The following is a 24,924-nucleotide window of genomic DNA, read 5'->3' as shown; positions in this document are numbered from 1 at the left end:
ATGCTAGCAGTTAGACTGATATAACTGTATCAGTAACAGGTCACTTCCCTGGCTGCAATAGCTACACCAGTACAAAACCTGCGACCTTAGTCAGTTTCACAGCAATGGCCTTTGCTTTCTTTCTTAGCTTGGTTGCAGTTCACTGACGTCCCAAACTTGGGCCAGGTGGGAACGTTCTCAGAATATGAGACGGACGGGGTCTCTGAAAGGGGTGGTGGGACCAGCTGGCAGGAATCCCCGAACAAAGCCGGGATGATCCCACAAACAGTGGGGTGGGCGTCAGCCTCCGAACCTCCCAAAGTGCTGCCGAGGCCTGCATTAGTAGCTGCCCCTCCCTGCCTACAGTGCCGTCCGGCAACTCAGCAGAGCCGGCATTGGACATGCAGCTCAAACACAAAGGCCATGGCTGGGGCTGGCGAGGAGACAAGATCCCTGCTGGCCCAGTGTACCGCTCCCGAAGATTTACAGTGTCTATGCATGTTCCCAACTTGGCCCAAGATGAAATACTGCCGAGCTGGAAATTAAAATTGGATTTGGGTTGGTTGTGATTTGTGTGATTAATTTTAAGGGTGGAAATAAGTTGTCAGAGGAGAGTGCTCTCTGCCTGTCACCATCCATCTGTCCATCTATCCCCATGTGCATCCGTCTCTCTCTCACACACACCCTACACACCCTTCTAGCTGGGGGGCTCTCTAGCTCTCTTGTATTAGCACCTGTCACTGTAGTATCTGAGCTAAAGTGGCTGAGCAGCATAAGAAAGGCTTTTTATAAGCAGAAGCCAGGACAAAAGCCCTACAGAGCATGCAGGGCCCATTAATTAACGAGGCAGGAGACAGAATCAATAAGGGCTCTACAAGAGCAGAGCTTCTCGATGCATGCTGTAAATTGACTATCGATAAAAGGCAGGTGAAATCTGCAGGCCCAATCGGAGCACCTCGACGGCTGGGCATATGAATCTGCTAACAACTGTCACAGACTTCGCACCCTTTGTGTCAAAGCGATGGCGCCCCGGAGAAAAATGAAGTGTGGAAATGGAAAGCAGGGAAAACCTGCCAGTTACTGATGCGAGGGTGATTTCTGTCCCTAATAAAATAAAGGAACATGTTGTTTTAATCTAAACAAATGGCCCCGTGGGTAGGACACAGCCAGTGGTGTAAGTAGAAATCATTTCTTGCTGGTACTGCACTCATGGGAGGGACACAAGTGCGGGAGGGAGAACGACATGATCTCCCCATGTGACCCTTCATGTGACTCCTCTCTGCCCGCCCTTAGCCCAGGGCCACCATGTTCTCCCCATCCCCTCGGGTACCCCCTTTTGTATATACAAATATCAACATGCTTAACTAGTCACTTCCACCTCACATATGTAGTATTCAGTTTGTTTATATGAGAGTTGTGTGAGAAGCCATTTCAGCATATGTATGACTTATTAACAGACAAATTTTAAGTAGAACTGTGTCCTAAACTGCTTTATGGTATTGTACCCAAACATTGCATTTCAGTGCAGGATTCAACTTCCTTTATAGGAACAGATTCCTGAACAGAACAGACTCCTGAAACTCTTACCACAAAAGTGGCCCATACTCATGTAAATAGTCCCATTGCCTTCAATGGGATTGATCAAATGATTAAGGGTTTACAGGATTAGATTCCAAGTTTATAAATTGTTCTGGATGAAACTGACAATGCCTGAGCTGTCAGATCAGAAGGGGCTTCATTCGAATAAAGGTGGGCAGATGCGTGATGAGGAACATATTTTCAGCAAAGTTCTTGGCAGATTCCTGAGGCAGCTGGTTTAAGGCCGTCAGTGTCCAGCATTATAATCTTCACTTATAATTCTCTCACCTACAAAGCTGGAAAATGAGGCATTTGTTTTCTTTGTTTTGCTCCTCCAGTTCCAGTTAAAAAAATGCATGTTAGATTAGTTTGACTGCAAAGAAGAATTCTATGTACACTGGGGACAACACCTGATACCCATAAGGCTGCAGAACTGTGCTGACATGAGAATCCAAACATCCTCTGGCCAGTGCAAGCAGAGGCATTTCTCTAATGATTTGGACTTGATGTGATGCAGTATGGATGTCATGGATAATTCAGACCAAAGGGGAGAAACAAAATAAAAAACACTGTTTAAACACCTTCCATCTGCCCCACCCTCAACACCTCCCTTGAGGACTCATGACCAACATAACAGCACAATACATATGCTAATAAACTTAAACAAAGTATTGTGCTGTTGAAGAATGAATGCCGTGCCTAGGCATGTTCTTCTCCTTTAAGGAGTAGAGTGCAGCCCCCTCATCCCCCAGGCAGGGGGACTAGCTCCAAGTCTTTCCAGTCTTTCCCATACCTGCTAAAAATGTCTTGCCAGTACTGCGTACTGGAGGGTACCACACTACTTGCACTCCTGGACACAGCAAAGGTGGATAAAGGATGAATGATGCCAGGCCAAGCCCATTTGGGGATGAGGGTATAAAGTGGCTGGTGACGGGAGCACAACTGGGGCGAGCTATCTTGGTTTCAGCCGAGCAGTTGATTAGGTTCAGCACTCAAGGCACTAGGGGGTGCTGTACTGCAGGAAGCAGGGTGGGTGACTCCCCAGGGGGTGCATTTCCCTAGGAGCCAGTGTTTACCCCCATGTCCTAGGGGGCTTGGTAGGAGGCACTTTCCCCTGGCAGTCAGCGCTGACTCCAATACCCCAGTGTGGTGCTAGGGGGCACTGTGCTGCAGGGAGAGGGGTCAGGGCTTTACTCTAAGGGTACGTCCATACTTCCCGCCCGGGTCGGCGGGTAGCGATCGACTTCTCGGAGTTCGATATATCGCGTCTCATCTAGACGCGATATATCGAACTCCAAACGCACTCCCGTCGACTCCGGAACTCCACCACCGCGAATGGCGGTGGCGGAGTCGACGGGGGAGCCGCGGACTTTGATCCCACGCCGTGAGGACGGGTAAGTAACTCGAACTAAGGTACTTCGAAGTAGCTGAACTTGCGTACCTTAGTTTGAACCCCGCCCCCAGTGTAGACCAGGCCTATATACATTTAAATGTCCTGAGTTACTGATTTTTGGAGGTGTCAGTGAAGGCCCAGCTGGTTATTAGGACTAACAAAACCCCCAAACTGGGGAAATTATGAACCATTTTGTTGGAAATGTCCCCCCCCCCCATTTCTGTTGTTTGCTCCCCTCTAAATGAGGCTTTTTGGTGAAATCCAACAAAGAAGCCGATTGTCCCTCAGATATCTGCCCTGTGCAGTGCCAAGGTACTGGGGGGGGGGGGGGTGAGAACCTCTCCCTTCCCCAGCAACACACGTGGCGGGGGGGGGGGGCATGTTTTCAGCCAAATGAGTCCTCGTGCCCAGACCAAGGGGGCAGCTTTGCCTTGGGTTACAAATATTTCACTCCCCTCCTCTCACAGACTGTCCCTGCCCCCTAGCAAGCAGGTGAGGAGCATGGTCCCAAGGGGCCAAATAAGACCAATGTCGCTCACAATACAGGCAGTGGCAGCAGAGCTGGGAATAGAACCCAGGAGTCCTGACTCCCAGCCCCCCCAATACTGCCCCCTAAACTCCTGCTTCTCCTGCCAGTACATAAAGGGAGCCGCTGGCGAGCCGCTGCCCGGGGTCTCGGCACAGGGTGCGAGCCCCTCCCCGTGGATTCCCCAGGGGAGGGGTCTGGTCCCCGCCCCCCCGGGTCCCTCTGGAGCCGCCTGCCGGGACGAGCCCCACCAGCCACAGCTCCCACCGCCCAATCAGAGCTTGGCGCTCCCCCGCCCCGGTGAGTTGAGCGGGGCTCCGGCAGCTGCTCTCAGCCCGGCTGCAGACCCGCGCTCGCAGCACCGGGGATGGGAGAGCGGAGCCCTGCGCGGGGCCCGCCCGCCCGGCGCTAGCCGCCCCCGGCCCGTCCCGCCCAGCGCAGGTGAGAGCTGGGGGCGAAGGGGAACGGGGCCCTGGGAGCAGCTTGTGGGGCGGCTCGAGCCCGCCCCCTTCCCAGAGCCAGGGATCGAGCCAGGAGTCCTGACTCCCAGCTCCCCCTACCCCCGAGTTGGGAACCCAGGAGTCCTGACCCCGCACTTCCGTTGGGGACCCACCAGCAGCTGCGGCTAGCTCAGCACACGGCCCAAGGAAACTGATGCCCAGCAATGCCCGGCTGGGCTCGGTGGGGGGCTCAGGAGCTGAGCGCAGCTCAGTGAGTCGACGGGGTGGGTGGGGGTGCTCTGCTCAGCAGGGGATGTCTCACGGTGATGGTTGCAGGACAAAGCCAAGGCACTTGGAGCAGCTGGCCCGTTTTGGGGGGGGGGGTGATGTTGCTGGCTCTGGCTTTTGTGCCCCATCTCTGCTGGATCAACCCCCACCCCTTGCCTCAGTTTCCCTTCTGTTTATATGTTCCCCCTCCCCAGGGAAGAAGCTGGCCAGGATTGGCACGTTGGAACCAGGGACCAGTCCTGGCTCCAGCGCCCGCCTGCCCTGGGCTCAGAGACCAAGGATGGATGCAGAGCCCTCTCCGTTGGGTGGCTGGCTGGACAATGGCTCTTGGACACCAATGCCTACTGCTGCCCCCCACCTGGACATGAGCACGCCAGCGGGCCCTGGCAGGAGGGGGCTGTGGATCTTTAATAGCAGTGGGGAGGACACATCACCCCCATTCCTGACGGATGCTTGGCTGGTGCCACTTTTCTATGCCCTCGTCATGCTGCTGGGGCTGGTGGGCAACTCACTCGTCATCTACGTGGTGTCCAAGCACCGGCAGATGCGCACAGCCACCAACTTCTACATCGGTGAGTGCCCCCCCATCCCTCCCCTGGCTGGGTGCCTCAGCCCCAACCCCCACATCCCCAGGCACCGTCCCACCCCCGGCTGGGTGCACCAACCCTCCCTGGCCCCTGGGTACCTTCTCTCCCCTGGATGGGTGCCCCAGCACCTGCCCACCTTGCTTCCGGACCACTCCTCCTCTCCCCTGGTTGGGTGACACAGTGCCAGCCCCCCCCCCTTTGTCCCTGGGCTTCTTCCCTTCCCTGTCTGGGTGCCCCAAGAGCAGCCTCCCCATTCCCTGGCTCCTTCCCTCCCCTAGCTGCATGCCCCAGCTCCAGCCCCCCCTCACCCCCGGACATCATCCCTCCCCAAGCTGGGTGTCAGAGCACCAGCCTCACCCCCATTCCCGAGCACCATCCCCCTCCACCCCAGTGGGTTCCTCTGCCTCAGCTCCAGCCCTCCTGCTACTGGGTGCCTCATCACCTTCCTGGTGGGTGCTCCAGCACCACCCCCACCAGCCTCAGCACCTGGATGCCTTCCCCCTGCTGCTCCCCCCAGTGCCAGCCCCTGCACACCATTCCTGGCCTGAAACACCCCTCTCCATCAATGATCATCATCATGGCTCAACAACATGCACTGTACTGTCCATTAGCAAGAGGGTGGCACTGGGCTCCCCGCAGCCAATATCCCTCAGTCATGAGACACAGCCCCCTGCTATCCCAGCCCAGGGCTCCCTCTACACCCCTGACTCTGTGTCCCCCCCCCCCCATTATAACAGAGCACGCATTCTGCTGTGGATGGGGCTCCATACTTGCTTTCTCTTTAAAGAGGGACTATTCTAAGTCCTCTGAAATCTACACGCTGACTCCAATTGTCTTGAAAATTGCTAAACCTCATGGGGGCTTGGGATAGAGTTAGTGACCCAAATTTGGGATCATGTGAGCAAGGGGTTCCCGAGATACAGCTCCCCCCAAAACCCAGCTCCTTACAACACCAACCTGTTCTCATGTCTTTTGCCAACAGCAGAGGCTCAAAGTACTACAGCTGTGGTCCAACTGATCTCAGTGCATGGCACCCACTGGAAGCAAACTTAAGAGTTGGGATTTCTGGGTCAGAACATGCTGAACTGTCAGCTCAAAGAGACTGAACTGGGCATGTGTAGCAAGAAGAGGGTTCTGTTAACAACAGCAGAGTGCACATATTAAAGTGAGTGGGTGGCTCAAAGACCTTGGGCTGTAAATCCTGAGCCTAAATTGCACCTATGTGCTAAGTTTGAGCCCTGCCTGGGGCATCTTTCAGCTACTGTGTCTCAAGCACGTCCTTGTTCCTTCTGAAAGTTTTCCTGAGGCCAAAATTCCTAGTGTAAAAGCACCATTGTAAAGTGCTCTAAAATCCCCAGGCAGGCTCTGATTTTGGATGGACAAGGAAACCAGCATTGAGTAAACAGAGCAAAGGAGACAGACCGTTAAGATAATGTAGGCAGGTTTCCTGAGCAAGAGCACTGAGTGTGATCAGAGGAAAGCAAGACATTGGGGCTGCTGTTCCAGGGGTTCCAGATGCACAGCCCCCCAGTGTGAGTGGCTCAGATTCTTATAGCATATCTGGGGCAGAGCATGGGAATATGGGGGTTTGGAGCAATGAGGGAGAATGGGGGGAGCAGTGCTGGGGTTGGAAGGGTGCAGGTAGGAAAGTTGGGGGAATAGAGAGAGAAGTGTTTGGGGCTGTAGTGAGGGGGGCACTAGTGGATAAATGGTGGGGCAGGGGCTCTGGCTGGGGGAAGACAATGGGGATAAAGGGAAGTAGGTGAGAGACTGGCATCTTCAAATGGGAGTGGAAAATGTGGAGCTGACAGGCACCCTGCCCATAATTCCCAATCACTACCCACTCCCACCCAGCTCTTCATTCATCCTAGAATATTAAGGGAATTGGTGAGTGAAATTGCAAGCCTATTAGCGATGATTTTCAATAAATCTCTAAACTCGGGGGTTGTACCGTTTGACTGGAGATTAGCTAATATAATTCCTATATTCAAGAAAGGGAAAAAAAGTGACCCAGGTAACTACAGGCCTGTTAGTTTAAAATTTGTAGTGTGCAAAGTCATGGAAAAAATTTTAAAGGAGAGAGTGGTTACGGACCTTGAGGCCGATGGCAACTGGGACAAATTACAGCATGGTTTTACGAAAGGTAGATCGTGCCAAACCAACCTGATCTCCTTCTTTGAGAAAGTAACAGATTTTTTAGACAAGGGAAATGCGGTGGATCTAATATATCTTGATTTCAGTAAGGCGTTTGATACGGTACTGCATGAGGAATTACTGATTAAATTGGAAAAGATGGGGATCGAAATGAAAATCCAGAGGTGGATAAGGAGCTGGTTAAAGGGGAGACTGCAGAGGGTTGTATTGAAGGGTGATCTGTCGGGTTGGAGAGGGGGTTACCAGTGGAGTTCCTCAAGGTTTGGTTTTGGGTCCGATTTTATTCAATCTATTTATCGCTGACCTCAGAACCAAAAGTAGGAGTGGGCTGATAAAGTTTGCAGATGACACCAAGTTGGGAGGTATTGCCAATTCGGAAAAGGATCGGGATATCCTCCAGGGAGATTTGGATGACCTTGTTAACTGGAGTATTAGTAACAGGATGAAATACAATAGTGAGAAGTGTAAGGTTATGCATTTAGGGATGACTAACAAGAATTTTAGTTATAAGCTGGGGACGCACCAGTTGGAAGTAACGGAGGAGGAGAAGGACCTAGGAGTCCTGGTTGATCATAGGATGACTATGAGTAGGCAATGTGATGTGGCCGTTAAAAAAGCTAATGCGGTCTTGGGATGCATTAGGCGAGGTATTTCTAGTAGAGATAAGGAGGTGCTAGTCCCATGATATAAGGCGTTGGTGAGACCTCATTTGGAGTATTGTGTGCAGTTTTGGTCTCCCATGTTTAAGAAGGATGAATTCAAACTGAAACGGGTACAAAGAAGGGCCACTAGAATGATCCGAGGAATGGAAAGCCTGTCGTATGAAAGGAGAGTTGAGGAGCTCGGTTTGTTTTCCTTAACCAAAAGAAGGATAAGAGGAGATATGATTGCACTCTTTAAATATATCAGAGGGATAAATACCAGGGAAGGAGAGGAATTATTTCAGCTCAGTGCTAATGTGGACACGAGGACAAACGGATATAAATTGTCAGTCAGGAAATTTAGGCTTGAAATTAGAAGAAGGTTTCTAACCATCAGAGGAGTGCAATTCTGGAACAGCCTACCAAGGGAAACAGTGGGGGCGAAGGACCTCCATGACTTTAAGATTAAGCTAGATAAGTTTATGGAGGGGATGGTATGATAGGATAACGGGTTTAGTCAATAGGTCAATAACGTGCCACAATGGTAATTAGTACAAAGGGTCAACGATGGGATATTGTTAGCTTTTTCCAGAGGGTCTGGCTGGAGAGTCTTGCCCGCATGCTCGGGGTTCAGCTGATCGCCATATTTGGGGTCGGGAAGGAATTTTCCTCCAGGGTAGATTGGCAGTGGCCCTGGAGGTTTTTTGCCTTCCTCCGAAGCATGGGGCAGGGGTCGCTTGCTGGTGGATTATCTGCTACTAGAAGTCTTTAAATCATGATTTGGAGCATTCAACAGCAGAGTCAAGGGAGAGAATTATTTCAGGAGTGGGTGGATCGGCTTATGTGGCCTGCATCTTGCAGGAGGTCAGACTAGATGATCATAATGGTCCCTTCTGATCTTGAATTCTATGATTCTATGATTCCCAGTGGGCTGTTCTGAGTGCATCAGGGACTCAGCCTGGGCTCTGGGGCTCATACAGCCCCAATCACCCAGTGCCCTCCAATTATTGGGGGTTTATCCCTATGGGGAAGGGTAGGCCTGCCTGTTATCCCCATAGCAGAAGGAGAGAACTGAGGCACAGGAGAGAGCAAGTGATTTTTCCATGTCTGTGACTGAGCCAGGCATTGAACCTTGGGCTTCTGGATCCCAGGCTGGCACCTGAGCCACCAAGCTTCCCCCCCCCCACACACACACACCCACACCCCTATTGTCTGGCCAGTCCCCACCATGGCCCCTCCCCCTGATCCCAGTTCCACATCTGTTCCAGCAAACCTGGCGACCACAGACATCATCTTCCTGGTGTGCTGTGTCCCCTTCACCGCCACGCTCTACCCCCTGCCCAGCTGGATCTTCGGCGACTTCATGTGCAAACTTGTCAACTACCTGCAACAGGTAGGGCTGGCGGGGGAGGGGCTGGTTGGGCTGGGGGTGCAAACATGCATGGGTGAGTGTGTGCATGGGTGTGCTGGGGAGGGACATGCAGCAGCTGCTGCTACCTGGGGCACTGTACAGTCCCAGGGCCCTGCCCTGCGGGGAGGGTGGTGCCTGGCAAAGGGCCAGGGCCCCCCAGGTGCCTTTGCCTTGGGTCACTGGGCCACCCTTGCTCTCTGCAGGTGACAGCACAGGCCACCTGCATCACCCTGACGGCAATGAGCATGGACCGCTGCTACGCCACCCTCTACCCGCTGCAGTCGCTGCGCTACCGCACCCCACGCGTGGCCATGGGCGTCAGCGTGGCCATTTGGATCAGTGAGTAGGATGTGTCGGGGCTGGGGGAGAGCAAAGAGCTGGGGAAGGGGCCCCCCAGGGATGGTGGAAGGAGGGAGGAGAGCTGTGTCCCTGAACATGCATCCAGGACAGCAACCCTGCAAAGGTCTTGTAAAAGGTTTCCCAGGGATTCCTGGCCTGACCCTGGCCAGTCCTGAGCCCATCAGCACAGCCCCATACCCAGCGCAAAGGCTTCTCTGGGATCTCTGAACGGAGGCAGAGGGAGTTTATATTTGTGCCTTGGCATCTGATGGTCAATAGAAGCTTCCACCTTCTGTTCTGATTCTATCCCACCAGCACCCACAAATCTGCTAATTCACCTCAATCCAATCCACAGCCCCCTGCTATCCCAGTCCAGGATCCCTATACACAGAGCTCGGCTGGCACTGCTCAATCCCAACCTGTATCCCCTGCTATTCCAGGCCTTGCCTGCCCACCTCATCTCTACTTTTGCCTCTCAATCCTGACCCACCGCCCCCTGCTATTCTACTCTCCTGGGTCTTTGCTGACCAGAGATGGATGCTAACCCAGAGCCCCTCTACGCTGATCAGCGTCAGCCATTCATGAATGTGCCAAATCAGTTCTCCTTATGCTCAGAGCCATAGCTGGACCTCAGGTCTCCCCAGAGCAGTGGCCCCGTCATGCCTTTCACCCCTTTGTCCTCCTGTCCCCAGGCTCCTTCCTTCTCTCGCTGCCTATAGCCATGTACCACCGCACTGAGGTAGGCTACTGGTATGGGCTGCGCACCTATTGCATCGAGGCCTTCGCCAGCAAAAGCCAGGAGCGCAGCATCATCCTCTACACCTTCCTGGCTGTCTACCTGCTGCCTCTGCTCACCATCTGCCTCTGCTACTCCATCATGCTCAAGCGTGTGGGGCGCCCCATCGTGGAGCCCATCGACCACAACTACCAGGTGAGCCGGGGGCAGTAAACTGGAGTGTCTGTATTGGGGACCCCCTCTGCCCAATATATCTGATCATAATGGTCCCTTCTGATCTTGAATTCTATGATTCTATGATTCTATGATCTGGAAGCCCCATCACTCAGCCCCAAGACTTTTCTCAATAGGGCATGGAGTCTTCACCCCCAACTCCCCTTCTCCCCACTCCCCTCTCAGAGCCAGGGTTAGAATCAGGGAGTCCTCGCTCCTAGCCCCCCTGCTCTAAACCAGGCTTCTGTTCCTACTCCCCTCTCCCAGCAGGTACAGCACCTGTCCGAGCGCTCTGTCGCCATGAGGGCCAAGGTGTCCAAGATGGTGGTGGTGATCGTGGTACTCTTCACTGTGTGCTGGGGCCCCATCCAGCTCTACCTCCTCTTCCAGGGCTTCTATGGCAGCTTCCAGGCCAATTACGAGACCTACAAGATCAAGACGTGGGCCAACTGCATGTCCTACGCCAACTCCTCCATCAACCCCATCGTCTATGCCTTCATGGGCGACAGCTTCAGAAAGTCCTTCAAGAAGGCTTTCCCCTTCCTCTTCCGGCGTCGGGTGCGGGACGGCGCCGTCCTCTCCGGCTCCCGCAATGCCGACATGAAGTTTGTCACTGAGGAGACCTAGTCCCAGCCCCAGTCGTGCTACCCTGTGCGGCCTGCTCCTCCTGGCTGTGGACACTGAGGTGGTAAATCCAATATGGCTGCTGGGCCACACTGACATTGCTCAGGGCAAGAGGCACCATTCAATGGAAGCTGTGGTGGCTGGCTGTTCAGAATCCCTGGCTTGGAAGGGGCCAGTGATAGGGCCAGGGGTTCTTCCCAAAGGGCTTTCTTATTTGGGGTTCCTCTGTGCTCAGGCTGAGGCATCCTCACAGTCCAAATACTGAGGCAACCAGAAATGAGTGGACACTTTGGGAAGTGTGTGTCCTAAGCCAGATGCCTCCCTTCCCGCCGCCATACCAGTGTCCCCAGCACATCATCGTAGCTTTGAGCATCCCTGCTGGTGCCTCAGGGACCTGCCCAGAGCATCTGGAAATAAAGCTCTTTGGCTTTGTAAGGAGACATTGGCCTGATGTTTGGGGTGGGGGACGTCTGAAAAGGTGTCTCCTATGCCAGGCTGGAGGATTGAGAGCGAAGCCTTGCCTCCGAACCAGGGGGCCAACAGCTTAATAACTCATCCACAGGGACCTGGGCTGAGACCAGCCCCAAGCCCCTTTTCCCCAGCCGGTGAATGGCCCTCAGCGAGCAGCACCTTTTAATCCCTAGAGCACAGGGCTCGGCTGGATCTGGCCAGCTTGTAGGTCCCCTTATTGCTCTTTGCTGCTCCCATCAATCCCCCTGTTATGCCTTCCCCACAGCTCCATGCAGCCAATGGGGTTTAAAAACAAAACAACTAGCCAATGACAACAACCCTTCCATGTAGGCTTGTTGGCCAATCCAAAGTAGTGGCTCAACCAGCCGGGGTGAGGGTTCTTTATGGGGAGGGTTGGGACTGAAACAGACACTATCCACCCCCTCCCCAGTGGCCATCAGGGAGCCCTGGGGGCTGTGGGTGGGGTGGGTCAGATTTAGGGCACCTGAGCAGGAGGTTCTTGAGCTTGCTGCAAAACCTATTCATGTGGGAGCTCCCTGTGCAGCAGGTGTGATGGCCACCATCTTGGCAACATCCAAAGCTAAAAGCCAGGGCTGCTGTAGATAGCTTGAGTTACAAAACCAGGGCTGGGGCTGGCACAGCCACGTGCCCTGTGTAGATCAGGCACAGAGATGGCAGCCATCTTGTTGCCAGAATCACTGCAGACTGTTTCACAGGAGAAATGCACAGACTACGCTCTCTCATCTGTATTCCACATCCTCCAGGGTGCAAGCACATGGCATGTGGAAAAACCACAACAGTCACAAAATAAAAGCTCCCTAAATAACCCCCTTCATCCAACAATTTCAGTGTCTGAGAAAATCTGCTGGGGTCGTGACGGGTTCATGGGCAGAATGAGTTGAGTAACCTGTTTGCAGTGAGTAGCTGGGCCAGTTCTGTCTACAGTCCCCCAGCAGTCAGAGGATGCCTGCAGCCAGCAGAGAAACACCTGGGTTGTCATCACTTGCATTTAAACAGTGCCCTGCGTCCCAAAGTGCTAGTGCCCCAGACGTGCACCTGAGAGAGGGGAGGGGGCAGCGCCAGCCCCGGTGCTGGGGCAAAGGGGCACGAAGAGGAGCCACAAGGGGGAACAAAGCTTGTCCGAGCTGGGTTGAAAATTTTAGTTGAAACCATTTTCTATCAGAAAATGCCATTTTGGTTAAGCCAAAAATTTTGGCAAAATCTTATGGACTTTGATGAAATTTTGCTTATAAAATTGGGGGGGGATTTGAAAATGTCAAAACAGTCAAAAGTTTTGAAAATGTCAAAATTGCAACAATTTCAGGAAAAAAGTTTGGATTTTTGGCTTTTCTTTTGAAACAACTTTTCATTGAGAATTTTACATTTTATGTATTAAACAAGCAAGGGTCAAAATCAAAATATTTTGTATTTATCAAAATCAAAACATTTGGATTGCCCTGAAACAATTTTTCCTCAAGAGTTTCATTTAGTGAAAAAATGTTGAAATATCCTGATTTGAGACAGGGGTTTGGGTTTTTTTGGATTTTTTTGCAGGTTGGAAAGTCCATTTTTTGACCAGCTCTGCTCCGCTGTACAGAACTGCCCATGGAAACCCATGTGCCCCATTATCTTTGGGTACATCCTTCCCTTATGGCTAGGCTGCTGGTATAAGGAGCTGGTGCTTACACTAGGGAAAAGTGTATTTTTAACTCCACCAGAACACCCTGTGCTAACATTACAGCTTGCCTTGGCCACAATGGGGTATGTAACGTTAGTTATTGCGCACTTAAAATACAGCTTTTTAGCTAGTGGCGACATGGACAGAGGCACTGAATGAAAGAAGGGTGGTGCAGTTGTTAGCACACAAGCTTAGATGTGAGACAGCTAGGATTCAATTCCCAGTTCTGTCACCAACTCCCTCTTGGGCCTCGGTTTCCCAGTGCGTTACGATGCAGTCTATGAATACATGATCGCATGCGAGTTTTTCCACCGGACCCCGGTGGGATTCAGTGCACAGGATGGATGTATTCAATAGGTCGCTTTCTCCTTGTTCAATGGTGGCCCCTGACTATTGACTGAATATGATTCATATCCTGCTCTGAAGACAGAATTATTAATTTCTTCTTGGGCTTTTCTATGGTGCTCATCACTATAACATCCGAGTGCTTCACAGCTATTAAAGAAGAGGAGGCATGACCCCCATTTCACAGATGAGGCACAAGGAGATTAAGGGCAAGAGTATCCATTAATTATGGGTGTCTAATATGAGACACCTGATTTTTTGTTACACAGCAGATAGCATGTTCAAAGCACAGCTCCTACTGACTGCAGGTGCAGCTGCAAGTGCTCACGATCTTAGGTCAGGCACCCACAAAATGAGGAATACACAATTAGTCACTGCCTGTGAAAAGTGTGGGTTAAGTGACTTTCCCAGCAGCACCCAGGAACTCAGTGACAGAGGCAGGAATAAAATCCAGTTCTCCAGGGCAAAATTCAACTGCCTCAACCATGAGATCCTCTTTTCTCAGCTTGCCACTCCCTGGCTCTTTCACTACACAGTTTCTAATGTGTTCAACGAATGAGGCAGGGGTTCTACAGACAACAGCCTCCTTCACTGTACAACCCTAGACCATGTCCAACCTGTGCACTGAATGAGACAGGGGTTTGTGACAAAAATAGTATGCAGTCATGTAATGAAAGACTGTACCATAATGTATATGCACAAGGGGCAGAGTTAAGGTGACACAGCCATCCTTTATTCTGGCATTTCCTAACTTTTGAGTGCTTGACTGCCCACTCTTTGCCCATTTCACTGATTCCCAGCCTCTGTCCCAGCTCCCCATCTGATCTCAGTCCCACTCCTCCTTCATTTCCCTTCCAGGTTCTCAGTGCCAGTCCCCCTGTCCTCTGGTGCAAATCCCAGTCTCTTTACCCGGATGGTCCCAATATCTCTCCACCCCAAATCCCAATTTCCTTCTCTCTCCTCCCCACCAGTCTTCAGTCCCAGTCTCCTGCCCAGATTCTGAGTCCCAATCTACTCCCCTGCCTCTCACCTAGGACTGGCCTGCTTAGCCTTAGACTAAGTTTAGCCGAAGTCTAACAGCAAAGCTCTAGCAAGTCTCAAACTGTGATTTTTTTTTAAAGGCTTAGAATTTGTTCAAATTTGGGTGAATTTTCACCAGAAAAGCAAAAGGCATGTCCCTCGTACGAAAGCAGCTCCCCAGCCAAATTTCCAGTCCCTGCTTCAAAGCCGGGAGTGCTAGAGCGTCTCAAAGAATAGGTCACAACATTTTTTTAAAACGCACAAAAGAACATATCTTCCCCTAGCCTCATTCTCAGAAATGGATAAAGTCTGGCAAAGTTATAAGCGACTGAAAACAGGGTCTTGTAAAAGGAAGTGTCAGGCTTATAATCAGGGCCAGCCTTAGGGAATATGACATCCTGGGTAAACTTGTATTTTGGGGCCTCTGGCCCCAGCTGCCTCCCCAGGCTCCCCACCCATGACCATGGCCTCCTCTGCCTCCCCACCACTCCCTGCATCACCCTTGAGCCCCATTGTCTCCCCCGCATTGCCCCAAGCTCCCTTCCACAGCCTCACACCCGAGGCCCATCCCACTCCTGGCCTCTTGGCCATGGCAGGCCCCCTTGACCACGGTGCTCTGGGTAGTTGCCCGCATTGGCCTGCTCCCCACCTGACCCTGCACACAGACATGCTCCTCAGAAACGCAGCAATGCAGTCCACTGACACCCCCCAGCGTCCATACCACACACCCTGTAGGAACAAATGTTTGGTCAATCGTTCCATCCCTTGAATTTATTGGCCACATATGTCATGTGCTGCTGGATTTCTTCCCCAGTTGGCTGAGCAAAGCTGTGTAAATGACTCCCACTGTTGCCCGAAAGTTTGTGACTAAATAAATATCAGTGAAACTCCCCAAATCCTCTCCTATTCTTGACCAAATTCAAGGGCCTTCCAGCCAGTATACTCTGACGTGAGGGGAGGGTGAAGGACGGTGGTAGCTCAGCTGAGGCAGTGCCGGCACCCACTGGAGTGTAATCATTACAGCAGGTAGCAAATTGCCACATTTTGATTTTTCATGCACATTTTTGTCTCCAAATCGATTTTTTGCTAACACCCTCCCCCTGACTCCAAAAAAATTTGTTAATGAGAAATATGTGTCCAAAATGTTTGGGCTTTTCGATGAGCTGTATTTTAAAATATAAATATTTGGAAACAGGAGTAATTTTGTTTTTAATCGAGGCAACATTTTGTGCTGTTTTTTCAATCAGCTGTGATAACCATGCTCTATATTGATATCATTGCTCTCTAATCCCTGTCCCCCCGCAAGGAGTCCCTAGTGCTTTTCAGTGCTAATGAATTAACCCTTGCACTCCCTGTGTGAAGTTGAGGAAATACCATTTTCTCTTTCCATTAGTTTAGGCACTAGACTGGAATTCAGCAGACGTGGGTTCAATCCCCAGTTTTGCCACAGACTCCCAGTGTCACCTTTGGCAAGTCCTCTCATCACATCGTGCCTCAGTTTCCCATTTGTAATGTTAACCCTTCCTTTGTCAGACTGTGAGCTCTTTGAGGCAGTGATTGTCTTTCACTCTGTGCAACACTTGGCATGACAGGGCTCTGATCTCAGCTCTGCCATGACACACAATAATTTTCTCTATTTTACTGATGGGGAAACTGAGGCATAGAGAATGGAGCCAATTACCTTGTCACATAATAAGCCTACTCCAAAGCCTGAGATGGAACCCAGGAGTCCACAGAACTGCACCCCCCCACTGTCTAACCACTAGACGCCACTTCCCTCCTAGAGCTGGGGATAGAACCCAGGAGTCCTGTCTCTCAGCCTGTCCCCCAACTTAAACACTAGATTCCCCCTCACCTCCTGGAATAGGGGCAGGGAGGGGGTGGAGTTGGGGCCTGGACTTTGGGGAAGGGGATGGAATGGGGGCGGGACAGGGGCGGGGCCTCACAGAAAGGGTGGGGTTGGGGCAGGGCCGGGGCAGAGGTGGAGTCGAGCACCCACCGGTGGAAGCAGAAGTTGGTGCCTATGTCCCCACTCCCTAGTGCCCCAACATACACATCTTCCCTGCCCCCTCACAGCCCAGCACTCCCACCCCCTGCAAGAAACCCACTCCCCCATGCCCTGCCTCCCAACCACACTCACTGGCCCTGCTGGGAGGCAGCTGTGTCTGCCAGGCTGAGCCTGGTCATGGGGTGGGGAATTGCTCCGGTCCCTTGGGAGTGGTGTGATCAGCTAGGCCAGGGCCTGCCCGACTGGGCTCCCTCAAAACGCACTTCCCCTGGAAGGGCCCAGCCAAGCTCTCCGCACTGTCCCTTCCCCCCGCACCCCTCCGGCTGAGAGTGGCCGGGCTTCTGCACCACTCCCAGGCAGCTCAGCTCTGGGGAGACAGGCGGGGCCCCACAGGTGCTGGGAAGCCGAGCTTGTCCGGAGCCGGAGCTGCATTGGGGTCTGGCCATGGGGCAGGGAGGAGCAGGGGAGTGGGGCTGAGGAGGCAGCAGGCGGGCAGGCCAAGAGGAGCAAGTAATGGGTGGGGGGACCCAGAGGGGTCTTGGGGCACAATGCAAGCGGAGTAGGCCGGGAGCCTTCTGAGCATGGGCCCAGCTCCACGGAGCCACTGGAGCCATTGTAAACCTGGGACTGTTAAAGCCAATCCTCCCCCACAATCATGGCCCTGTTCTCCCATTGGTCACTCTGGGGGGGCGTTCTGCCCCTCACCCTGCCCCTGGCTGCTCTAGTTACATTGACAGCTCTTCCAGGCAGGGACCAACTGCTACTCTGCCTTGGTGCAGCACCTAGCACAAGGGGGCCCCAGCCTGGGCCCGCAGTTCATAACAATACTTTGGTTTTCAATAGACAACTAAATATCCTGCCCTCGGGGTGCCTCCATTGTAGTCACTGAGGAAGGAAACCAAGTCCGAGGTTTTTTCGGCGTTAAGTTTCCTTGCGGAAGCAGCTGAAAAGCCAATGGGCCTTTGAAAAGCTTTGCTCTAGCAGACTCATCGATCTCTCTCTCTTTCCCTTGCATTTCTCTTCCAAATTCCTTGGCAAATGCTCAGAACATTCACTCAGCTTCTTGCCTGTATTATCTGGAAACGCTTCAGTAAATGTGGAGATTATTAAACTCAGAATGAAGTGGCATCTAACTGAGCCCTGCCTGCAACACTAATACAGAAGCCACAGCCTGTGTCATTGTAGCTGTGTTGGTCCCAGGGGATTAGACAAGGTGGGTGAAGTAACAGCTTTTATTGGACCACTTGCTGTTGGTGACAGAGACAAGCTTTCCAGCTACACAGAGCTCTTCTTCGGGTCTGGGGAACTTAGGCCATGTCTGCACTACCACTTATGTTGGTAAACGTACGTCGCTCAGGGGTGTGAACAAAAACCCAGCAGAGCTTCTCCTGCCGACATAGCTACAGCCACTCGTTGGAGGTGGGAGACGTCTCTCCCGTTCATAGGCACCGACTCTGTGGGTGCTTCAGGGCTGGAAAAATTGGTGGGTGCAGAGCACCCACCAGCAGCTCCCCACCCCCCGCCCAAGCTCCCCTCCACCTCCGCTCCACCTCTCCTCCGTGCCTTTTCCGCCTGGCTCCCAGCACTTGCTCCCCCAAACAGCTGTTTTGCGAGGCAAGCACTGGGAGGAGGGGGAACGGGGCGCGCTCGGAGAAGAGGCAGGGCTGGGGCGGGGAGGAGGCGAGACTTTGAGGAAGGGGTTGGAATGGGGGCAGGGCAGGGGCAGGGAAAGGCTGGAGTCAGGGCAGGGCCAGAGGTGGGGGGGCACGAGCACCCACTGGTGCCGGGGAAAGTTGGCGCCTATGCTCCCATTGGCATAGAACTGCTACACAAGAGATCTTACAGTGGCGCAGCTGCAGCGGTACAGCTGTGCCCATAGGCGGTGCGTGAGTCTTCCATTCGGGGAGGCTCACTCGTGACTGCCAGAAGCTCCCTAGAAATGGGGGGGGACCACAGGCGTGTGGACTTTGCCGCCCCCCGGGCCCACCCCAGCTCTGCCTCTTCCCCCAAGGACCCACCCTCACTCCATTTCTTGCTGCCTCCACTCTGTCCTCGAGCCCCCTGTCTGCCCTTCTCTGCCCCCTCCCCTGAACCTGCCCACCAGCTCCTCTCTGCGTCCCCCCCGAGGCCCACCCGCTGGCCAGCTGGCCTCTTACTCACTCGCTCGCTCCCCTTCGCTGCGGAGAGGAGCCAGTGGCGGGGGGGGCGCCCAGGGAGAAGAGGCGGAGTGAGGATGGAGCCTCGGGGGAAGAGGCAGGGACTTGAGGTGAAGTGTGGGTGGGGCCATGTTCCAGGCACCATTGTCTCTCCCCCCGCCACAACTTCTAGGGAGCTTCACTTGTGGCGCTCCAAAGGCGCCAGGCTGATGTACTTCCAAATGGTGGAGACCCGCACCACATCCGTAGCATTTACCCTCCTGCATGGCCAGCCTTTTCTGGGGAGGCTTAGCCCCCACAAGCCTCTTATCTGTGCCGCCTACGGCTGTGCCGCGGTCAGGTCTGTCGTTAGACACGGCCTTCTGCAGAGTGTCACAGCTAACTACAGGATGGAACAGCTCGTTGCACAAGTAGTTATCACATATCTCAAGGGACCATTGAAGGAGAAGTGGTCTGTTAACGCCCCTCCAGTCAGGGAGGAAAGGCAGGGGGAGGGAGGCATTGTAGTGGGTTATAAATTATTGTAATAAGCAATATATCCCGTGTCTCTGTTCAGTCCATGGTTTTTAGATAAGATCTGGCCTATGCAGATAAGACCCTGCAGATACAGCATGCTCCATTTGGCATCTTTAGATCCAGATTGGACGTCTCTTTCTAAAAGAACTTAAGCTCCAGTTCAGCCACAAGGTATTGGGTGAATTGTGGGTGAAATTCTCTGGGAGGTCAGTCTAGGTGCCCAGAATGGTCTTGTCTAGCTTTTACACCTAACCCTTTATGAGTACGTCTACATGGGCATACAAGCCCTGCGGCATTGCTGTGGTTGGCCCGGTCAGCTGACTTGGGCTTGTGGGGCTCTGGCTGCGTTACTCAAAATAGCAGTGTAGACATTTGGGCTTGGGCTGGAGCCTGCGCTCGGAAACCCAGAAAGGGGGGAAGGTCTCAGAGCCTGGATGCCAGCTCGAGCCTGAATTTCTACACTCCAATTTTTAGCCCTGCCGCATGAGCCCAAGTCAATTGACCCTGGCTCTGAGCCTCGGCTCCATGGGTTTTAATTTGCAGTGTAGACATACTCCTTGTCTAGAGACAAACAGAGTGTTATTATTATCAGATGGACGCAAGCAATCTAGAAGAAGCTGCTAATCTATTGTCAGTTAATTAGGAAGAGGTCTCCAAAGGAATACGCGCGGCATGCTAATCCATGGCAGAATGGGCCTGGGTGACATCAGACAGGAAAAGCAGGGGCAGTGTCTCAGAACGAGCCGAGCCTGCCTGACAGTTAGAGTCACGTTATTCTTCAGTCAGGGAGAGGGCTAATTTCATAATTGAACTAGGCCAGGAGGAGCATTGAATTAAAGCAAATTAGCTCTTCAGAAAAGCAACAAAAGAGTTCTTGATTTTCTACTCGTCAGAGGATACGGCTGCTTCTGCCACTCATTCATTGGTTAATAGCTGTGCAATTTGTCATCATCCCAAGATAATGGCACCTCTTAGCAAAATGTGGCATATTCTGTGGCAAGCTGCCCTTAAATCTTGATGTTGCAAGGTTGCCTTGTTTCTGCAGTAGAGGCCTAACTCGCAGCTGGATGTGATTTTTCAGTTTGTCTGTAATCTGATAACTTTTGATGGCAGTGTCCAAACAGTTCCAACATTTCGGGGAATGTTCTAGGCATTCATGAGAAGAACCCTCTGGATTTTGGTGACAACTGGGAACCAGAAAGGCCTGATTTCCACTAAAACAGCTGAGTGGCTGATTTGCCTTTGATGTCACAATCCCACTGGGGAGCTTCTCTGATGCTGAGATGGGAGAAATGGAGGACACAGACAGCCCCTGGCATGGGGGGCAGAATGGGGGGCCTTGGTATGACGGAATGGGGCAAAAGAAATATGATGATGTTCAACAAGGACAAGTGCAGAGTCCTGCACTTAGGATGGAAGAATCCCATGCACTGCTACAGACTAGGGACCGAATGGCTGGGTAGCAGTTCTGCAGAAAAGGACCTAGGGGTTACGGTGGACGAAAAGCTGAATATGAGTCAACAGTGTGCCCTTGTTGCTAAGAAGGCTAATGGCATTTTGGGTTGTATAAGTAGGGGCATTTCCAGCAGATCGAGGGATGTGATCATTCCCCTCTATTCAGCACTGGTGAGGCCTCATTTGGAGTACTGTGTCCAGTTTTGGGCCCCACACTACAAGAAGGATGTGGATAAATTGGAGAGAGTCCAGCGGAGGGCAACAAAAATGATTAGGGGGCTGGAGCACATGACTTATGAGGAGAGGCTGAGGGAACTGGGATTGTTTAGTCTGCAGAAGAGAAGAATGAGGGGGGATTTGATAGCTGCTTTCAACTACCTGAAAGGGGGTTCCAAAGAGGATGGATCTAGACTGCTCTCAGTGGTAGAAGATGACAGAACAAGGAGTAATGGTCTCAAGTTGCAGAGGGGGAGGTTTAGGTTGGACATTAGGAAAAACTTTTTCACTAGTAGGGTGGTGAAGAACTGGAATGGGTTACCTAGGGAGGTGGTGGAATCTCCTTCAAATAGAGGTTTTTAAGGTCAGGCTTGACAAGGCCCTGGCTGGGATGATTTAGTTGGGTTTGGTCCTGCTTTGAGCAGGGGGTTGGACTAGATGACCTCCTGAGGTCCCTTCCAACCCTGAGATTCTATGATTCTATGAATGGAGGGTCACACAAAGCCCCTGGCATGGGGGGGGAATGGGGGACTTTGGCCTGGGGGGGTATCGGGGGGGCAGGGCTATTGTGAATCAGAACCCTGTCCATCAAACTGTTAATTCTGTGGCATCTTCTATTAACCCTCTGCCACATTAAGGGACAATGACTTTGCAGGTGCATGGCTGGCATGGCTGGTGGATGTGAATGCTGAGGAGGCCTCCATCGGAGGCTGCAGAAGTTCGATTTGAATGGAGGGGTGGTGGTAGGGTTGCCAACTTGGTAATATTTAAAAACCAGACACTCCAGCAGGAGTTCCAGAACTTCTCCTGCCCCGCCTCTCCCCCCTGCCGGAGGCCTTGCCCCACGTCTTTCCCCTTAGGCCTTGCCCCTGCCCCCCCTCTTGTCCATTCCTCTTCCCCCCTGTCCCCCTGTCACTTGCAGCTTTTTTCCTCCCACTCACCCCCACCCAGGTAGGGAGAGACTTGCCTGTGGAGTCAGGCTGGGAGCTGCAGCCGCCCGATGAAGGTAGGAGGTGGCCCCTGACTGAATAGGGGCTGGCGTAGGTGATGACCCAGCGCCTCCCTTAATCCGACATTGGGTGTCCGGTCAGTAGATCTGACCGGACACTGTCAGCTCCCCATTTCGACTGGAAAGTCCAGTTGAAAACCGGGCACCTGGCCACCCTAGGTGGCAGGAGAGGAGGAGGAGCAGGGCAGGCGCTCTGCATGTAGGGTGACCAGCAGTGGCGTAGCCAGGTTCTAAGAGCAGGGGGAGCAAACATAAAAAAGGCGCCCCCCCTTGGCTCCTCCTCCGGCCACGCCCCCCGGCTCCTCCTGCCACACCGGGGCCCCTCCCCCGCTTGGCTGGCTCCTCTGGCCAAACTGCGGCCATGCTGCGCACCCCCCCCCCACTTCGGCCACACACACACACACACACACACCCTGTGGCTGTACAGGGAGGCTGGCAGAGGACGGGGTTTTATTCCGGTGAGCCACAGGCGTCGCCGAGGCTCCTGCTGGGAGTGACCGGCCCAGTGTGGCTGCCATGAGCAGCGCAGAGCCGCAGCATCCACTCCTCCAGCATGCATGGGCTCTGCCGCTGCCTCTGCTTTGCAGCCACACTGGCGGGGCTCTCCTGGGCCAGCAGTTTCTGCTGGCAGCGCCGGCCGGCAGGCGCCGCTTCCGTGCCTGCCTCCCTGAGGGAAAGCGGGTGCTTCCATTGAACCCCTCTCGCTACGCTACTGGTGACCAGATGTCCCGATTTTATAGGGACACTCCCGATTTTGGGGTCTTTTTCTTATACAGGCTCCTATTACCCCTCACCCCCTGTCTGGTCACCCTATCTGTATGGGAGCCGCTGAGACTCAGCAGGCAGGGGCAGCTCCAGGCTGGGAAGTCAGTCTCAGCCAGTCTCTGTCTTGTCAACCACCGGGTAGCTGCTCCCAGCCCCAGCCTGATCACTCCAGTTCCTGCCTGGTCCTTGGCATGGCAGCAGCCACTCCAGCCTCCAGATCCTGCTGTCTCCTCTGCCCCCCACAGAGGCATATGTGCAGTTTACAGGGCATATTGGACAGGGTGTATGGACAGGAATACAGACCAGCCCCCACAATATTTTTATTGCAGAGGCGCTAGCCCCCACCCCGGTCTGTGTGACAATGCTTAGAAGGGAAGCTGCACAGAGCACTGCATGAGTTAAGGACGGCGTTGTGAGCAATATGAACAGCACGAGTGTCAGAACAGAACCCAGAACCACGTACACCTATGGCCTGAGCTACAGCAGCTGCTTCTAAGTTAGTAGCTGCAGCAAACTCACAGCCGTGTCTCTGCTCTGGTGCAGCGTCTCAGTGTGGTAGGGGCTGGTGGCGAAAGCAATGCAGGGGACTTAGGGCCATATTTACAAAGGTATTTAGGTGCTTAAAGATGCAGATAGGCGCCATGTAGGTTTTACACAAGCACCAAAGTGAATTAGGCCTTTAACATAGGTGTGGCCTCGTGGAGCACATGTTGGACTGGGAGGGTGGAAATGTGGGCTCTATCTCACCTTGGTAACTGGGTGAGGGCAGGTCTATTTCCTGCTCTGTGCCTTAGTTTCACCATCTATAAGACTGGGATGATAATAATACTTGCCTCCTTTGGAAAGGACTTTTAAATTGACTGATGGCGAGGGTTATATAAGAGCTAGGAATTATTATTATTACTATTATTAGTTATTATGATGTACCTTTTTAAACCTGGCCCTTTTTCCTTTGCTTGTTGTTTGCTTTTAAGATTTTGGATGGGTGGGGTGGGGTGGGGTGGGAGTTGATATCACCTTAAACTGTCACTAAACCACAGTTTTGTTGGTGTTCATTCTGATATTAAACCCAACGCATTGTCATACATTTTCCATCTGCTGCAGGTTTTTCATATTAACACATCACTGAGTCGTAACTGTCAAGGGAGAAGCTGGATGTTTCCAGCATCTGCCTGGGGCTTTTGAGATTCAGTGGGAAGCAGTTGGCAGTTGTGACTGGCATGAATATATTTGCTTCAGCTACAAAGATCATGGGTGAAATTGCAGTCCTTATGGAATTTTCTTCTCTGTAGCAGACAAAGGCAGGATGAGATCTGACAACTGGGACGTGAAGGGAGATGGACTAGAAATAGGACGCAAGTTTCTAACATGGGAGTTAAGCATGGAACAGATTCCTTTGGGATGTGCTGCATTCTCCAGGATCAGCCCGGGATAAAGAACAAACTTTTGTAGCCTGTTGGGTTTGTCTGAACGGGAAGGTTTTACTCTCAAAGGTGATGCCAGCCACTCTGCTGAAAATGAGGATGCATCACAGAATAGCTTCAGAGTAGCTTGGCTTTCTTGTCCATTTAAGGACAATGCAAACCATTTTTGCTGTGAATTTGTTTTTTGTTGGGTTTTTTTGGTACGTGCAAGGCCACAATCTTCAGGCACAGGCTACTGAGGATGGGCAGACAACAGAGCTGAGCAAATAATAGATTTTAAAAAAAATCCAATTCCATTTGAACTGAAAACAATGTTTTCTAATATTGCATCAAATCTAAACTGGAACACTTTTTGTTTCAAATCGATTAAAACATTTTGAATGGACTCCACACAATTATGTTTTGATTTTTATTTATTTCATGTTGAATGAAACATTTTGGTAAACTGGAAATGAATTCCTGCCTCCAAGGTTTTCATTTTGATTAGGCTGTTTTGGGTGTTTTTCACCCTCTTGTTGTTTTTTTTTTTTTAATTGGCCAAATCTGAAATGGAAACCGTGTTCGGAATTGAAAAGTCAGTTTTTGACTTTTTCAAGATTTCTTTTCCTTAGCTGAAACCATTCTTCGAATTCAAACCATTCTTCGAATTTTCTGTATTTGATACTGTTTTTGGCAATCGACATGATATCGTCCACGAATCTGAGGTGGTTTAACTGCTCTCCATTGACACGGATCAATTGGTGCTGAAAGATCAACAGGCTGTCAATGAAGTTATGGATTCTTTCAATCAATCAAGACTAGATGGCTCTTTCTAAAAGACCTGCTCTAGCTCAGCCGGAAGCTGTTGGGCTGGATGCTGGCGTGACAGGGCCTGTGCGATGCTGTGCAGGGGTTGACCAAGATGATCTTAATGGAACCTTTTAGCCTTCAGCTCAACGAGTTGCCCATATTA

The 24,924-nt window shown here is 52.2% G+C and overlaps 1 protein-coding gene across 2 annotated transcripts; it reads left to right on the top strand.

The window, feature by feature from the left end:
• Positions 1–3,771: 3,771 nt before the first annotated feature.
• LOC120391053 (G-protein coupled receptor 54-like) lies at positions 3,772–13,532 on the top strand. 2 transcript variants are annotated; one of them, XM_039514310.1, is made up of 6 exons: positions 3,772–3,917; positions 4,399–4,776; positions 8,855–8,979; positions 9,201–9,336; positions 10,029–10,267; positions 10,556–13,532. In XM_039514310.1, exons 2-6 carry the CDS (start codon positions 4,485–4,487, stop codon positions 10,910–10,912), a joined length of 1,149 nt encoding a protein of 382 aa, XP_039370244.1. In that variant the 5' UTR covers positions 3,772–3,917; positions 4,399–4,484; the 3' UTR covers positions 10,913–13,532. The 2 variants fall into 2 exon arrangements, with proteins under 2 accessions (XP_039370244.1, XP_039370243.1); XM_039514309.1 differs by having other exon boundaries at positions 10,553–13,532.
• Positions 13,533–24,924: the final 11,392 nt, after the last annotated feature.

This window comes from Mauremys reevesii, linkage group 25 (genome assembly GCF_016161935.1).
Source record: "Mauremys reevesii isolate NIE-2019 linkage group 25, ASM1616193v1, whole genome shotgun sequence".
In the NCBI taxonomy this organism is placed as follows: domain Eukaryota; kingdom Metazoa; phylum Chordata; order Testudines; family Geoemydidae; genus Mauremys; species Mauremys reevesii.
This window is presented reverse-complemented; position numbering and strand designations above follow the sequence as displayed.

Coding starts and splice junctions, on each gene's coding strand:
- LOC120391053 (XM_039514309.1), top strand. CDS start 4,485: ATGGATGCAGAGCCCTCTCCGTTGGGTGGCTGGCTGGACAATGGCTCT. Junction 4,777..8,854: donor AGCCACCAACTTCTACATCG/GTGAGTGCCCCC, acceptor CATCTGTTCCAG/CAAACCTGGCGACCACAGAC. Junction 10,268..10,552: donor CCATCGACCACAACTACCAG/GTGAGCCGGGGG, acceptor CCCCTCTCCCAG/CAGGTACAGCACCTGTCCGA.